Source organism: Nyctereutes procyonoides, unplaced genomic scaffold, assembly GCF_905146905.1.
Source record: "Nyctereutes procyonoides isolate TBG_1078 unplaced genomic scaffold, NYPRO_anot_genome, whole genome shotgun sequence".
In the NCBI taxonomy this organism is placed as follows: Eukaryota; Metazoa; Chordata; class Mammalia; order Carnivora; family Canidae; genus Nyctereutes; species Nyctereutes procyonoides.
Genome location: NW_026575134.1, coordinates 16591297 through 16607818, shown reverse-complemented (window position 1 = coordinate 16607818; position 16522 = coordinate 16591297). Strand labels below are relative to the sequence as shown.

At 42.1% G+C, this 16522-nt stretch overlaps 1 protein-coding gene across 3 annotated transcripts in view; it reads right to left on the bottom strand.

Annotated features, from left to right (window-relative positions):
• DNAJC2 (DnaJ heat shock protein family (Hsp40) member C2) overlaps positions 1-16522 on the bottom strand; it is a 38508-nt gene that overhangs the window by 18681 nt on the left and 3305 nt on the right. For 2 of the 3 annotated variants that reach the window (XM_055300761.1, XM_055300762.1), the window contains exons 2-4: positions 15158-15617; positions 12883-13073; positions 7932-8007 (exon numbers count right to left, since the gene is read on the bottom strand). In XM_055300761.1, coding sequence (XP_055156736.1) covers positions 7932-8007; positions 12883-13073; positions 15158-15221 — 331 coding nt within the window. In that variant the 5' untranslated portion in view covers positions 15222-15617. The remainder of the gene's footprint in view (positions 1-7931; positions 8008-12882; positions 13074-15157; positions 15618-16522) is intronic. The other variant, XM_055300763.1, reaches the window with a different exon arrangement.

Sequence of the window (16522 nt, the reverse complement as noted above, 5' to 3'; positions counted from 1 at the left end):
TCAGACACTTAACTGGCTGAGGCACCCAGGTGCCCCTGATGACACTTATGTTTTAAAAAAGCATTTTTTCCCCTTTGGTTAAGTTTCCTCTCTATATATCCCCCATGAGAATCACAAGCTATTTATGTATTTTTTAAAGATTTTATTTATTTATTCATGAGAGAGAGAGAGAGAGAGAGAGAGAGAGAGAGAGACAGAGACATAGGCAGAGGGAGAAGCAGGCTCCATGCAGGGAGCCCGATGCAGGGTTCAATCCCGGGACTCCAGGATCTCGCCCTGGGCCAAAGGCAGGTGCTAAACCATTGAGCTACCCAGGGATCCCTTACAAGCTATTTATTACTTACTGTTGTATCAGATAAAGGTTTTAAGTAATACGTGATTTAACACGTATTTTATTATTTTTTAAGATTTACTTATTATTATGATAGACATAGAGAGAGAGGCAGAGACACAGGAAGAAGCAGCTCCATGCCGGGAGCCTGAAGTGGGACTCGATCCCAGGACTCCAGGATGGCACCCTGGGCCAAAGGCAGGCGCTAAATTGCTGAGCCACCCAGGGATCCCCTAAAACAAAAGTTATTTTAAAACAAGTGATCACTTCCTTTAAACTCTTAAGTTCTATTAATAAACTTTTTGGCAAATGTAAAGTGCTCAGTTACTAATTCAGAGAAAGATGCTTTAAGAGTGATCAACAGATTCTTTAAAAATATTCCTTGCCTGAACTGTTCACTGTACAAGGACCTTAGCTCAATTATTTTGTCACTGTGCCCTGTTAACTCTTACTCATTTGCTTGGAATTACCTCCTGTCTTCATTCACCTAGACTAAATTCATCCATCTTTCAAAGTCATTTTTTACTTATGTCTTCCATGAACATTTTCCTGAATATGGAAATGACTTCTAGATTTTCTACAGTAATTTGGGCTGTAAAATGGCTTATGAGGAATTAATGTAGAATTTTAGAACTAGAAGGGATGCTTTATCTAGTCACACTTTATTTTTATTTTTTATTTTTTTAAATTTTTATTTATTTATGATAGTCACAGAGAGAGAGGAGAGAGAGAGCAGAGACACAGGCAGAGGGAGAAGCAGGCTCCATGCACCGGGAGCCCGATGTGGGATTCGATCCCGGGTCTCCAGAATCGCGCCCTGGGCCAAAGGCAGGCGCCAAACCACTGCGCCACCCAGGGATCCCTCTAGTCACACTTTAAATTTTACAGTGAAAAGGGCAGCCCTGGTAGCCCAGTGGTTTAGAGCCACCTTCAGCCCAGGGTGTGATCCTGGGGACCTGGGATCAAGTCCCACGCAGGGAACCCGCTTCTCCCTCTGCCTGTGTCTTGCCTCTCCGCCCCCCTCTCTGTGTCTGTCATGAATAATAAATCTTTAAAAAAATAATTTTTACAGTGAAAAAACTGAGACCCGCAAACTCCTTACTGTTCTATTCCTGCTCAGTAAAGCTCAATTTTCTTACTACCTCAGCCTTAATTTAAAAATTATGTACTATATGTTTTTTTTTTTTAATTTATTTTTATTTTTTTTATTTATGATAGTCCCACACAGAGAGAGAGAGAGAGAGAGAGAGAGAGAGAGAGAGAGAGGCAGAGACACAGGCAGAGGGAGAAGCAGGCTCCATGCACTGGGAGCCCGACGTGGGATTCGATCCCGGGTCTCCAGGATCGCGCCCTGGGCCAAAGGCAGGCGCGAAACCGCTGCGCCACCCAGGGATCCCCTACTGTATGTTTCTAAAATGCCTTTTTTTTTTTTTTTAAAGATTTTTAAAATTTGTTTATTCATGATAGAGAGAGAAAGAAAGGCAGAGACACAGGCAGAGGAAGAAGCAGGCTCCACTCTGGGAGCCCGACGTGGGACTCGATCCCGGGACCCCAGGATCACGCCCTGGGCCAAAGGCAGACGCTGAATCGCTGAGCCACTCAGGGATCCCTAAAATGCTTTTTCTATGAATATTGTCATTTTGTGATATACATCATACATTCTACATATATCATAACATATATACATTATTTATACGTATGCAAAACTTTTACTTTTTGAGATGGGGGACTTTCACAGCTAAGTACCTAATGGGAACTCTATATGATGGCACAAAATCCTCAAAATAGAAGTTTTACATGTATAATAATAACATATATGCATATGTCATATGTATGTAAAGTCACACACATTTGTATACCATATATATCATTTTCATTTATGATTACTGATCATTTCCTTTATAATTTTTTTCAGTACTGATAAACTTATAAAGTACTTTATTCTCAACAATTTTAATATTTTGTAGTTTCATTATTTTCTATGGTTAGAACTGAAAAAATTTTTAAATTTTAGAATTTTAACATATTCAAGTAAATATCTAAAGCTTTTTTTTTTTAAGTTCTAATAACATCTAATAATCCTTCCCTTCTCCAATGACGTATGCCTCCTTTATCATAGTAAATTTAATCATGGTTTGTTTCTAGTTACCTATTCTTGCCCTGGGATCATCTTTAAAATGATTATGCCCTCCTAACAAATTTTTTTTTAATTTTTATTTATGATAGTCACAGAGAGAGAGAGAGAGAGAGAGAGAGAGAGAGAGGCAGAGACACAGGCAGAGCGAGAAGCAGGCTCCATGCACTGGGAGCCCGACGGGGGGATTCGATCCCGGTGCTCCAGGATCGCGCCCTGGGCCAAAGGCAGGCGCTAAACCGCTGCGCCACCAGGGATCCCCCTCCTAACAAATTTGATGGAAACTTCCAAAAACTATTATTTCTGCATATTTCTCCTGCATTTAGCCATTTGACTCAACCCCTTTTGGTTTTCTAGATAGATCCCGTATTACCTACAAATAATGTTTCTTTTCTGCTTTCTGATTGTTCTTATGTAGTATCTTAATTCACTAAATCACACTCCTAAAATAGCATAAACAATAATAGGCAGGTTAGCTTCTCCCATGCATTTATTTTTAAAGATTTATTTATTTGAAAGAGAGCATATGCGCAGAGGGAAGAGGTGGGGTGGGGTAGGGGGAGAAGCAGGCTCCTTGCTCAGCAGGGAACCTAATGTGGGGGCTCAATTACAAGGGCAGATGCCTAATGGACTGAGCCACCCAGGCACCCCCCTCCCATGGATTTTAATGGTAATTATCATTAACACCACATGATTAAGTTTGTTGGTTGTGGGGCAGCCCAGGTGGCTCAGCGGTTTAGCGCCACCTTCCTCCCAGGGCCTGATCTTGGAGATCTGGGATGGAGTCCCACGTTGGGCTCCCTGCATGGAGCCTGCTTCTCCCTCTGCCTCTGTTTCTGCCTCTCTCTCTCTCTCATGAATAAATAAAATCTTAAAAAAAAAAAAAAAGTTTGTTGGTTGGGTGTGACTTACCAAAGTAGGAAATTAACTGTGTTTGCAAAGTTCTATTTATCAAAAAGGAATGTCTATTAAATTGCATTCTATATTTTCACTAATTAGGAAATCACGTATTACTAACCTATAAACAAACTTAGGTTATATTAATATATTTCCTAAGTTAGATTCCTGAGAGAAATCCTACCTGTTCGTGGGTATCATTCCTTTAATGTGCTGTTGAATTGTATTTGCTATTATTATTTTTAAAAGTTTATTTTAGTAATCTCTACACTTACTGTGAGGCTTGAACTCACAACCTCAAGATCAAGGATTGCATGCTCTGCTGAGCCAGCCAGGCTCCCCTAAAAACTCTTTTTTTCAGGAGGTTAACACTTTTATGACTTTTCAGATTTCTTCCTACTTACTGATGCCTGAGTGGCTCAGTTGGTTAAACATCTGACTCTTGGTTTGGGCTCAGGTCATGATCTTGGGGTTGTGAGATCAAGCTCCATGTCAGGCTCCAAGCTCAGTGCAGAGTCTGCTGGAGATTCTTCTCTCCCTATGCACTCCCCATTCATGTATATGCTCTAAAATAAATAAAATCTTTAAAACATCTGCCTTTAAAATTTCTTCCCGATTGTTTTTTTTAAAGATTTATTCATGAGAGACACACAGAGAGAGAGGCAGAGACATAGGCAGAGGGAGAAGCAGGCTCCCTGCAGGGAGGCCGACGTGGGACTCAATCCCTGGACTCCAGGATCAAGCCCCAAACCGAAGGCAGATGCTCAAACACTGAGCCACCCAGGTGTCCCCCTTCCCCAATTTCAAGAAAGTTAATAAAAAATTTTGAATCTATATTACATTTAATAGTGGTCTCAATCAAAAATATCTTCTGTAATGGTTTTCTTTTTGTATTTCACTATTTTTTTTTCTTCTTATAAAATCCATTTTGGGATATTGTTTTATCTCTTCCATTTTTCTCTCCATGTTCCATAGTGCTATTCTTTTAAACATATGAATTGGATACCCATTTTATTTTTCCCTCTTTTTAAAAAGTAACCGTAGTTTATTATTTTTTTTTTACTTTTTATTTTTTTTTAGTAACAGTAGTTTAAATCAATGAACTTATGGTACAGCTTTAATCACCATTCCTTAAGTTTTGATAGGCAATGACTTTACTCCTACACAAAAGGAATCCCTTAACACAATTTTTGTATATTTCTAGGCTGCAAAGTGTAAACGATTTCCCGAGTAATTGTTATTTTGCTTTGTTTAATTACATCTGCTAAATTAAAATTTACATTGAGTTTTGACAATTGTATACACCCCTGTAACTACCACCAAAGAAAATACAGACCATTTCTTTTTTTATTTTAAAAAATATTTATTATTTATTCATGAGATACACACAGAGAGAGAGGCAGAGACACAGGCAGAGAGAGAAGCAGGCTCCATGCAGAGAGCCAGAAGTGGGACTCGATCCCAGGACTCCAGGATCACACCCTGAGCCAAAGGCGGACGCTTAACCACTGAGCCACCCACGTATCCCAATACAGACCATTCTATTACCGAGTTTCCCTTTACCCTTTCTAGTCAACTCGCATACGCTACCCACCTGATTTCCTTCACCACAGACAACTTTTTGCATGCTCTTGAACTTCATGTAAACGGAATTAAGAGTTTTTTGTATTTGATTTCCTCTCAAGCTAATGTTTTGTTATTCATCACCATTCTTGCATGTCTTAGTTATCTGTTTTTTTCAAGATTTTATTCATTCATTCATTCATTCATTCATTCATTCATTCATTCATTCATCAAAGAGACTCAGAGAAGCAGAGACACAGGCAGAGGGAGAAGCAGGCTCCATGCAGGGAGCCTGACGTGGAACTCGATCCCAGGTCTCCAGGATCACGCCCCGGGCAGAAGGCAGAGCTAAACCACTGAGCCACCTGGCGGGGCTGCCCCTGTTTTTCTAACTGTAGGTTCTGCTCTTCTGTTTTCAGTGTCCATGCAATTCTTCTTAGTTTCCCCTAGTCTTTTTCTGCAATGCCTACACCACCTCCCAAAGCAGTGTCTTCATATTTTATTGACATGGGAAGATAGTTAAATCTTCTTTTGAACCTTATGATAGAAGTCTGAGCCGTGATGTCTCAATTTTTTGTTGGATAGTCTCCTCTTAGGCTGCACAGGTTTTTTCTTCATTGAATTCTCTGCCTAATCTTTACTCATGCATGTACGCTAGAGTCCTGAGACTGTCCTATACCGTTTCTTGTGGAGGGGGCAAAAGATATTTCTCAATATTGAAAATAAAGGAGCCAAAGAACAACTGAAAAAGAAACAAGGGTACTTTGGGAACAGCAGTTGATTACTGAAATCTCAAAGATACCCCCTGCTCCTCCCACTGAATACAGTTTCTAGGATGTTCTGAGAGAACCGTAGCAAAAAGGCTTATTGTACATTCATATTGCTACTATTATAAGATGTCTCTGAATAGGACTTTTAATTTTTAAGAAGCATAATGAAAAGCTTCAGTTTAAAATGCCAGAAGTATTTTAAACTAAATTATTAAATTTAGAAAATCCAAGTCACCAAAGACTTTATTTCCATGCAAAGAATATCAGACCTACATGCATCATTTGCCAGTGTAGCTATTTTACTTCAAAACAAAATTATGTAAGCAACTGAAATACCACTTTTAGTATTCAAGTACTTTCTCTTAACCTGTCCTTCAACTTTTCTAATGACTTATTCTTTTTAGAGAAGGAAAAAAAAAGACCACTTACTTTATTCACCCTTAACTGGCTAATTTTCATTACAGCAATTCAAATTACATTAAAAAGAAAACTCTTTTATGTGTACAACAGGATGTAAGAATTTGAAAGATTGCAAACGCAGTTAAGACTTTTTATTAGGCTTCTCTGTGCTAACAGTAACGATTTATAAACACTAACTTTGCATTTTTACTTTTGGACTAAATGTCAGAAAGCAGTAAAGCAGCAGACCAGCATATTTTATAATGGATAGCAGGTAAGAGGAATGACTGTTGCCTTTTGAATAAATACTGAAAATACCTACATAGTGGCAGAGAGTGAATTATAATTTTACTTAATGTCAGTAATCTGTGTACCAAGGTTGCAAAGCTTCTGGCTATAGAGTATTCAAAATTTAATTTCTATTATGCCAATTTAAGTGATTGGAATTAGAAACAAATGAATGTTTCTTTTAGAGCTTATTGTACGTTTTTTATCTTTAGAGAAAAATACAATTCCTTCACCTTAAAACATCAACTATTTTCACAGTTCTAAATCACTTCTAATTCTTTCACAAATTTATATGTACCAAGACTCATTTGGTATTTGTATGCTGTTCTTTCACATAGCAAGACTTTGCAAGTATTTTCCCATGGCAAATGAATTTCCCTGGCATTCACGTATTTTGCAATGACTCTTCATATACATTAACATATGCTTAGTCTAAAACTATGCCAGCTTTTTAAGAAACCAAATAATAGATCTAAAATAATCTCATAAATTCCATTTCCTTGATAAAAGTATTTCCTGTGTTTTTCCTAAATATAGGCATTAATGAAGAAAACTTTGAGTTTATCTACTACACTGAATATCAACTAGTATTTTTCAACATGAGACGGGTGTCATTCAGCCATCTTCACCCAAGTACTATACTTTCTCCTCTTGACTGGCCTTAACTCCCTAACTCCTTTTTCATATGGTCACAATCTTACCTCCTCTGACCTCAATATCCATTCTCTAGAGTGGAGGGTAGAACATTCTCTTAAAACACAGAAAACTAATCACCTTCATCTTGTTCATCAAACTTTACTAACCAGATGAACCGAATGGTGTGAAGGGCACTAAGGGGCTGGTGTTTTATAAGGCATGTGAAGACGAGGTTTCCAACAACTCCCTCCCAATTTTTAATCTTGTTAGTGAAGAGGATAGTAAAACATAATTCTTCCTTGGGCAGAACAGACAGGGTGGTATCAATAAAAATGTAACCTAAACTACAAAATAACATCAAAAAACCTAAGTAACAAGTCAGCTCCCACTAAATACAGCTGGCCATACTTCTAGAGAGAAATGAAACATTTTTTAAAAGCTTGGGTTGGAAAAATGTTTTTTATCTTGGTCACAAACACACCCACCCATGCACCCTCTGATTTCTTATCCCAGTGAGAAAGTCCATGCATGAGATTTTTTTTTTTCTGTTCTGAAGGTAAAAAGAGTATGGTTATGCATCATTATGACAACATAACAAATGCTGCTGAATCTAGATTTATCACTATAGACTATGATTGCGCATACCTTCTCAAAAGGGTAACAGTTCCTATACCAGATACTGCATTATTTCAAAACAACTAAGTGGGATCCCTGGGTGGCGCAGCGGTTTGGCGCCTGCCTTTGGCCCAGGGCGCGATCCTGGAGACCCCGGATCGAATCCCACGTCGGGCTCCCAGTGCATGGAGCCTGCTTCTCCCTCTGCCTGTGTCTCTGTCTCTCTCTCTCTGTGTGACTATCATAAATAAATAAAAATTTTAAAAAAATAAAGAAATCAAAACAACTAAGTACTTACGAGCTGCTTTGATCTGTCTCTGTGTAGCCTTGTATCTTACATGTCCAAGTCCAAGTACTGCATAATGATCTTGGTTCTGATAAAGACACGAAAGATAGTCAAATGTGAAATGGAGCAACATATCTTATCCCTTGTGCTCGTATCCTAAAATAGTGCTTCCCATACTAGGAGTCCAATGAGACGGTGCATATAAATGGATTCTGTTCTAAGTCTAGGAAATGTGGACAGTGATACAGCCTTCATGATTTTAATGTACATAAACCTAATAAAGGCTCTGAGAAGTCCTACAATTAAAAAAAAAAAAAAAACACCAAGCAAACAGAAACCTATAAAACCCAGCATTTTCTAAACTTACTTGAGGAAATCCTTGGGTGGCTCAGCGGTTTAGCACCTGCCTTCGGCCCAGGGCATGATCCTGGAGTCCCGGGGTTGAGTCCCAGTCAGGCTCCCTGCATGGAGCCTGCTTCTCCCTCTGCCTGTGTCTCTGGCCCTCTCTCTGTGTCTTTCATGAATAAATAAATAAAATCTCAAATAAATAAATAAATAAATAAATAAACAAACAAACAAACAAACTTACTTAACCACTGAGCCTTTTTTTCTCTTAACACCTACTAATATCTTCTGGTCACCCTAAATCAAAGTATAGCCAGAAAGATTTTAGAACAAAGGGAAGCATTATTACAGCCCCACAGGTTTGGGCCACGGCAATGACAGGACTAGGAGTCCTGTAGAGCAAAGAAGGTAGGTTGGATGGAAATTTTGAGAAAGTGAGGGATGAGGATTCTCTGGAAAGGAAATACCTACTTTCGTTTCTGCTTTGGTTAACGACCTCGTGAACTTTCAAATTGAAGGAGTAACTGCAATCTCCCTACAAAACTCAAAGGGTGTATCTAGTATTGGAGAAGTGAATGGGGAGGAAAGGAAGTCAAGGGCATGAAACATGGGACAAAAAAGTCAGTTGGGCTGACTGGTTTCCCCTAAATTCAGGACTGCAAAATTCATATGGATGGCCTTCTTCATTATGCCTGGCAATCGTACTTGGTTCTAGTTGGTTTACCTTTCCACTCCCTAAGGTTCCTATTTCTCTGGTCTCCTCAAACCTCACAGATCCTTCTCTACCTTATCAACAGCCCTGCCTCCTGCTTAACTAAAAATGTAAATCATCCCACTCAAATTCCTACTCAATCTTTCTACCACCTGACTTGCATCCATGTATCTTTTCCCTCCCCCCCCACTAAAAATTGAAAAAACCTGTTCTACCAAAATAAGCTACTCCATCCTTCCCGTTGGTTCTGAATACTGTCTTCTCTAAGTCTCCTCAAAACACTAGCATCTTCTATTTTCTAAATTTCAATTGGATTATCTTCATCTGTATAAAAGATGATCTGTTAGCTTTTTTTTTTTAAAGAAAGATTTGATCGATTTGAGAGAGAGAGAGAGACAGAACCCCTGAGCAGGGGGAGGGATAGAGGAAGAAGGAGAAGCAGGCTCTCTGCTGAGCAGGGAGCCCAATGGTTCTATCCCAGGACCCCGGGATCATTACCTGAGCCAAAGACATCAACCACTGAGTCACCCAGGTGCCCCCGTTAGCCCTCATCCTTAAAAACACTTCCATGATTTCCCTTTCCAGCTGCTGCTCTGCTCTCTCCCTATTTCTCTGCTGTCAATGAAAAACTTCTTGAAAAACCCATTCCCATGTTTTACCCCCCAAACCACTGCACTTTGGTTCTGCTCCATCCGCTCCCACCGCAGGTGTGGTGAGGCTGCTCTCTTCAGTATGAATTTCCAGAGACTAAATCCAAGTTCACTCATCTGCCCTCACTTGACTTCAGCTCTAAGTGGCAGCACAGCAGACTCCTTCCTTGAAATATTACCCTCCTCTAGTGTTTCTGTGATTCACTGTTTTCCTCCCACCTTCCAGTACCTTCTTTCAGCCGCTCTGGCTTCTCCAAGACCTACAAAGCTCAGTTCTGGGGTTTCTCTTGTCTATAATTTAGTTCTTGGTGACATGAGCCAGTGCCAGGCCTAGAATACAGGCCTGTGTATGCTTATGACTCCTCAGTTGACTTGAGCACAGACCTTTCCTCTGAGCCCCAAATGCACAGAGCACCTCTAACTCTCGTTATTGCGGGCCTCTTACTCTCTAGTGTTGCAGTTCACCACAGATGTCAAGCTCTTTCTCCTCACGTGCCGTTCTCCCCACCTGGCACATCTCCCTCTCTCCATGTGGCTGCCATCTTCTCATCCTTCAGCTTGAATGTTATCACCACCTTATTTAAAATAAACAACCTTCTCTCCCCATCTCTGTTCCTTCGTGTTCCCTCTAGGGTACTTAAAAATTGTCATTGCTTCAAACTCTCCAATGGCTTTCCAGTGACTATTGTTCCTTACCTCCTCACCATGCCCTTATACACTGTTCCACCCATTTGCCTTCTTTAGTTCCTGGCACACTTCAAACTTCTTTCTGCCCCTGCACAAGCTCTCTGCCTGGAATCCACTCACCCTGAGTTTTGTGTGTCATTCAGGTTTGATCTTAAATGTACTCCACCAGCCTTCTCCACCCACTCAGTCTAAGCAGTCACCTGGACACTCTACCCAGCACCCTATTCTACTTCTTTGCCTAGCATCTGGTGACCATGTCCTTGATGGTTTGCTTATCATCCATCTCCTATATAAGCTACGTGGAAGCAGTGACACTGTCTTGTTCATCAGACTCCTCAGCTCCCAGAACAGTGTCTGACACGAACCAGATGCTTGATCCCTGTTTGTTGAAAGAAACAATTAACTGAACCAATGTATGGACCTTGCTACCTTGTTTTGACATCATCTACTCTTTTCTGTATCAAAGATTTTCTCCATCATTCTTTTTCCCTTGTAGACCTCAATGGTCCCAATTCTATCTTCTCCTGACCCTGCTTTTCTCTCAAGTTAGTATTTTCTCTACAACCCATCTTTAAAAGCATATTTCGGACTGTCTCCACTTCATCACCTTCTAATCACTCAACCCAATGTAACCGCTTGCCATCTCAACCGTTTTTACTGGAACTGCTTTCAATGTGGCCACCTGATGTTCATTTGCCAAACCCGTTGGCTTTTATTATTATTCATGTTACGTGATGACTGACCTCTCCAAAGCAGTGACACTGGTGACTGTTTTGTCCTTCTTGAGACTTACCCCTCTCTTAGTTTCTGCAAGAGTCTAGTGCCTGATGTTTAATACACCTTTGTTGAACTAACAAATGTCTTTTTGTTTTCTTTCTACCTCTTTCACCCTTCTTAGTATCTTTTACTGCTTTTCCTCCTCTGCCCACCCCTTAAAATATGCAGGCTCCTCAATGTTCAGTCCTTTTCTTTTAAAATTGATACGGACAGTATGTGAATCAGCTAATGTTTTGAGTACTTATCTACTTTTCTAAGCGCTTTACACATACACCTCATTTAATCCTCACAAGCTAGGAGATAAGAACTCACTATCCACTATCTGTTCAGTATGTATCATGTGTCAAGTACTACATTAAGTGCTTTATATGCATCACTGCATTAATCTTTGCTATATTCCTTTGAGCTGTTAGCAATCTCTCTTTTTTAAAAGATTTTATTTATTCATGAGAGACAGAGAAAGAGAGGCAGAGACACTGGCAGAGGGCGAAGCAGACTCCATGCAGGGAGCCCGATGCGGAACTCGATCCCAGAACTCTGGGATCACACCTTGAGCCAAAGGCAGATGCTCAACTGCTGAACCACCCAGGCGTCCCAAGCTGTTAGCAATCTCATTGCACAAAACAGATTTGTCAACTCTCCCAAGGTCCCAGTGCACTAATGGGCAGAACAAGATTTGAATTTTGACACTCTTAGTTCTACAGTATATATACTGCATACTGTATACTTAAAACTGTATGCTACCTACCTGTCTATATTCTTCTCCTCAGCTGATGTCACTCAATTCCCCCAGTTTCAACTACCACCTACGACTTGCCAAAGCCTTGCAAATGTTTTTGGCTTTATCCTCCTTTCGGAATCACAGACCAATTTTTAACCATCTACTAGAAGATTTCACCAGTATTTTTACTAGAACATCAATTTTGACAGAGCCAAACTTGAACACAAACACCACATTCCCCACAAACTCCCTTTTTCCTACATCCCAATTTGGTGGCTGGCATCACATTCCAGCAGGTCATTCAAACTGGAATGCTCAGAGGTCTTCTGAGTACATCTTCTCTAGTGCCACACAGCCAAGGTCAACAAGCTCTATCAAGTCTACCTCCAAAAAAAGCACATGTTCCCTCTTCCTCAAAACCCGGGCATAAATTTAGCTCAAGTATGCATTCGCAGGCTTGGATTATCGCACTAGCCCTGGAACAGCAAACAATTCACTTCCCCTCCAGCCCTGCTCTCCCTTTTCAAGCAATTTTCTGTACTGCTAGGAGAATTACTTTGCTAAAATTAGCTTAGAAACTTTTGATGACTTCCTACTGCCCTGAAAAATCAAATCTGAGTTTCTTCCTTAGCATGGCATAAAAAGGCCACTACAACTACAATCTGGTCTAGAGTCTTGTTTTAGGACTAATTTCTCACAACCACCATTCAAGCACCCTACCCACTCTACTCTTCACTAGTCCCCAAAGAGGCGGTATACATTCTTTACTCCTGTGTTTGCAGATCTATTCCTTCTACCCAGAACATCCTTTCTCCCTTCTCTGCTTAACAAACTGCCTCTCATCCTTTTAAGGCCAGCTCAAACATTATGTTTCTGTGAAAACTTCCAGGATTTTTCCAGCAGAGACAGTATCCCATGATGAGTGCTATCCTACTCTGAGCTTAACAGTAAATGGGTGCTCAATTATGGTGCTCTTGTTGAGCATCTTAACTTAGTGTCAGAAAACTTATGGGAAAACCTCCTACACTTAACAAAGCATCTGACTAAACAAAAGATTCAAATATTAAATACCTTCCAGTCTTTGGGATCAAGTGTTTTCAACATGGGAAACTCTTCTAATTGCAATTCTTCATCTTCTGATTCCTCTGATAACTCTTTCTTATCCTCCAGTTCCTGAAAAGAGGCAGAAGCATTTCTGTTTCTCCTCTTAACAAAAGCTTCAAACCATCTTCCCACAGGTTCAACTTGACAGAGTGTTGAGGCTGTGATTGAAAGCGTTAAGAGAGGCTTCAATGTATTGCATGGAATAAATCTATTTCAAGGCAATATAAGATTAAAACAGAGACAGCATGAGAATATAATTTAAAGACCATCAACTAAGCAAATAATTACACTACAGGGATACCTGGGATAGTGCAGGTTTGGTTCCAGACCACCACAAAAATGCAAATACTGCAAAAAAGAAAGGTGAATCTAATATATTTTTTGGTTTCCCAGTGCATACAAAAAATTATGTTTTACACTAGACTGAGGTCTATTAAGAGTCCAATAGTATTACGTGTAAAGAAAACAACGTATATACCTTAATTTTAAAATACTTCATTGCTAAATAACGGTAACCACCATCTGAGCTGTCAGGGAGTCATAATCACTGATCTCAGATCACCACAACAGTGTTGAAAAAATTTAAAAACCTCTATTACCAAAATGTGACAGAGACACAGAGTAAGCAAACACTGCTGGAAAAGTTGTGCGGATAGACTTGCTCCACACAGGACCGCCACAAACCTTCAATTTGTTTAAAAAAAAAAAAAAAAAAAAAAAAAAAGGCAGTATCACCCAAGCACAATAAAGTGCCATAAAACAAGGAATGCCTGCAATCCAGTTAACATGAGGGCTAGCAATAATCATTTCTTAGTATTTACAGAATCAACCTCTTCCAGTTATCCGACAAATATCCAGCAATATCAACAATGAATCAAAACTTTCCTGAGAATAGAAGAGGAAGGTGAGGAACAGGGAAGAAACGCTGCCAACTGCTTTACATTCAAACCAATAATTGTAAAAAAAAAAAAAAAAAACCAAATGATAAACTGTCCTAAAAACACTATAAAAAAAAAACAAGTTTTCTGAAAACAAGTCAAAATATCTTAATTAAAACCTCGAATTCAGGTAGCTTTTGAAAATGTTAAGAATTTGCTAGCGATGGTTTGTCCTGGAAGACAGCTCTCCAGGCAGCTCATGAGGATCTACTGAGACAGCGACGCTACAGGGAAACTCGCTCTAGATGTGGAGCGAGCAGCTCTGGATTTCGTCTAGGTCTGACACTCGGGGGCTGTGGAGAACGAGCCAGAGATGTACTGCAAAACCAGAACGATATCTATCTTGCACGGTTCCGTGTTAGACTGAGGGGCAAACCGCACTTTGAAAACCACAGCGTCCAATCAGAGTAAGGCGTCATCGTCATTCCTGAGAAGCAGGGATAAATCACTGCACGTGCGTGTATCAGCAGTTCAAAAAAAAAAAGGGTAATCTGAGTCAGGAAAGGAAAACCACCCCTCAACAACGCTTTGATTTCATGGGTCCGTATGACTGCAAAAAGCTTCCCTGTGTCCAGCAGTCAGCAACTCCGGTCCAAGTCTCCCCTTGTACCCGATGCCCACACCTTTCTAAAAATAAAAATTACTGATTCTTTCTTGCTTTAGTTGCTTGGAAAATTAAGCGTTCCTGTACCCTACGGAGGAGGATTCAACAGAGTTCCAGGAGCGCTGGCTGCGCAGCACGCGCGCGGGGCTCTGAGAGCCTCCTCTCCGGGGCTTTCCCTTCGGGCGGACGCCGCGCACACCCCGCCCCGGGGCCGGCTGTCTGCGCCGCGCGGGTCACTACGGGGCCGCGGGAGGCCGCCACGCACGGACCCAGCGGCTCCCGCAGCAGCGCGGCCGCGACCTGTCCACGCCGAGGGGCTGCGGGGGGCGGCGCCCGAGTCCTGACACTTGGGGGAACAAAGCGGCCGCGAGCGCGGGGCCGGAGCACGGTGCGCAGCGGCCGAGCAGCGGGGGCCGCGGGCAGCCTGCCGCCCCGGCGCCGACACGCTCTGGGCCTCCTTGGGGGCCGCGGGCTCCGCTGCCGACCCGGGAGTCGGCAGCCGCCACGCGGGGACGACGTCCCCTCCCTCCCTCCCTCCCTCCCTCCGTTCAGCCGGGGCAGGATTTCTCCACGGCCCGCAGCGAAGAGGCCCCGGCGTCCCGGCCCCACGCGCCGGCCGCTCGTCGCCGGGGCCGCGCAGGCGGAGGACGGCGGCAAGGGCGGCCGCGGCGGGACGGAGCGGGGCTGGGCGGGCACGTACCCGAGGTCAGAGCGTGGCTGATGGCGGTGCCCTGGCCGTCCGCAGCGCTCGGCAGGAGCAGCATGATGGCGCCGCGGCCCGGGCGCAGGGCGCTTGGCGTCCTCTCCGGCTCTACCTCTCCGTCCGAGCCTCGCGCCCTGGCTCCGCGACGCCCGGGAGCCGGCGCATGGAGACGACCGACAACTACTTCCGGGATGGACCTTTCGCGGTGCGGCGGCCGAAGCCACCCCCGCACGCCGCGCCAACGTGGGCGGCAGCCCGGTTCGGCCGCTGCCTCGGTCCGGCTGGGGACCAACGCTCACAAAACAAAGGTTCCTAGACGCCTCCGTTCCGCGGCGAAAAGGAGTCTTCTCCTCCACCAGGGTATATTGAAGCAGGACTTTCCCAAGCAGCTCTTAAAATATTATTTTTAAATCACTCAGCCCGAACCTAACCGCTGATTTTTCCAGTAGCTCTACTCCTAGGAATAGAAAACGAAAGGATATGTACAAATTAGTGTTGAGAATTATCGTACTCTATATACATCTGTGGAGAATTCTGTACCTACATCTGTATTTGCATCTACCCAAATAATGTCACCTAAGGACGCCTGGGTGGCCCAGTGGTTGAGCATATGCCTTCGTGATGCCCAGGGCGTGACCCCAGGGTCCTGGGATCGAGTCCCAGGTCGGGTTCCCCACAGGGAGCCTGCTTCTCTGCCTGTGTCTCTGCCTCTCTCTGTCTCGTGAGTAAATAAATAAAATCTTAAAAAAAAGTCAACTAATGTTTGTTGCGACATTACTAAGTTATTTGCCTGTGTTGTCTCATCTAAACCTCATAACATTCAGTGAAAATCACCTCCTCACTGTTAAGATTCTATTCTAAAGCCGGCAATCTTTTTTACTCAGCTTTATTTTTATTATCATTTTTTTTTACTCTGCTTTAAAAGCAGGAAGTTTTTTGTTTTTCCCAAGATATTACCAATTACAGGGCCCTGGGACTTAGTTGTTTAATGTAAAAATAATTTGTACTCCTACTATAATTCCTTCTGGGATTGAGGTCAAACACGGGAACTAGCAAAAGGGAACCAGAAGATGAAGAGTCACCCCTCTCTCCACCGCCACCAGCCACGCAGCAATATCTGGAATAGGTTGAGCAAAATGAGAGAATCCATGTGTTACAGAATACCAAATGTTAGAGCTTTATTCTCTAGGAATGATATTTTCACTGTTAAATAAGTCAAATTGGACTGCTATCTACCACATGACGAAAATGTCACTTCAAATTCGACATTTTAAAAAAAGATTTTATTTATTCATGAGAGACACACACACACACACACAGAGAGAGAGAGAGAGAGAGAGAGAGAGAGAGAGAGAGAGGCAG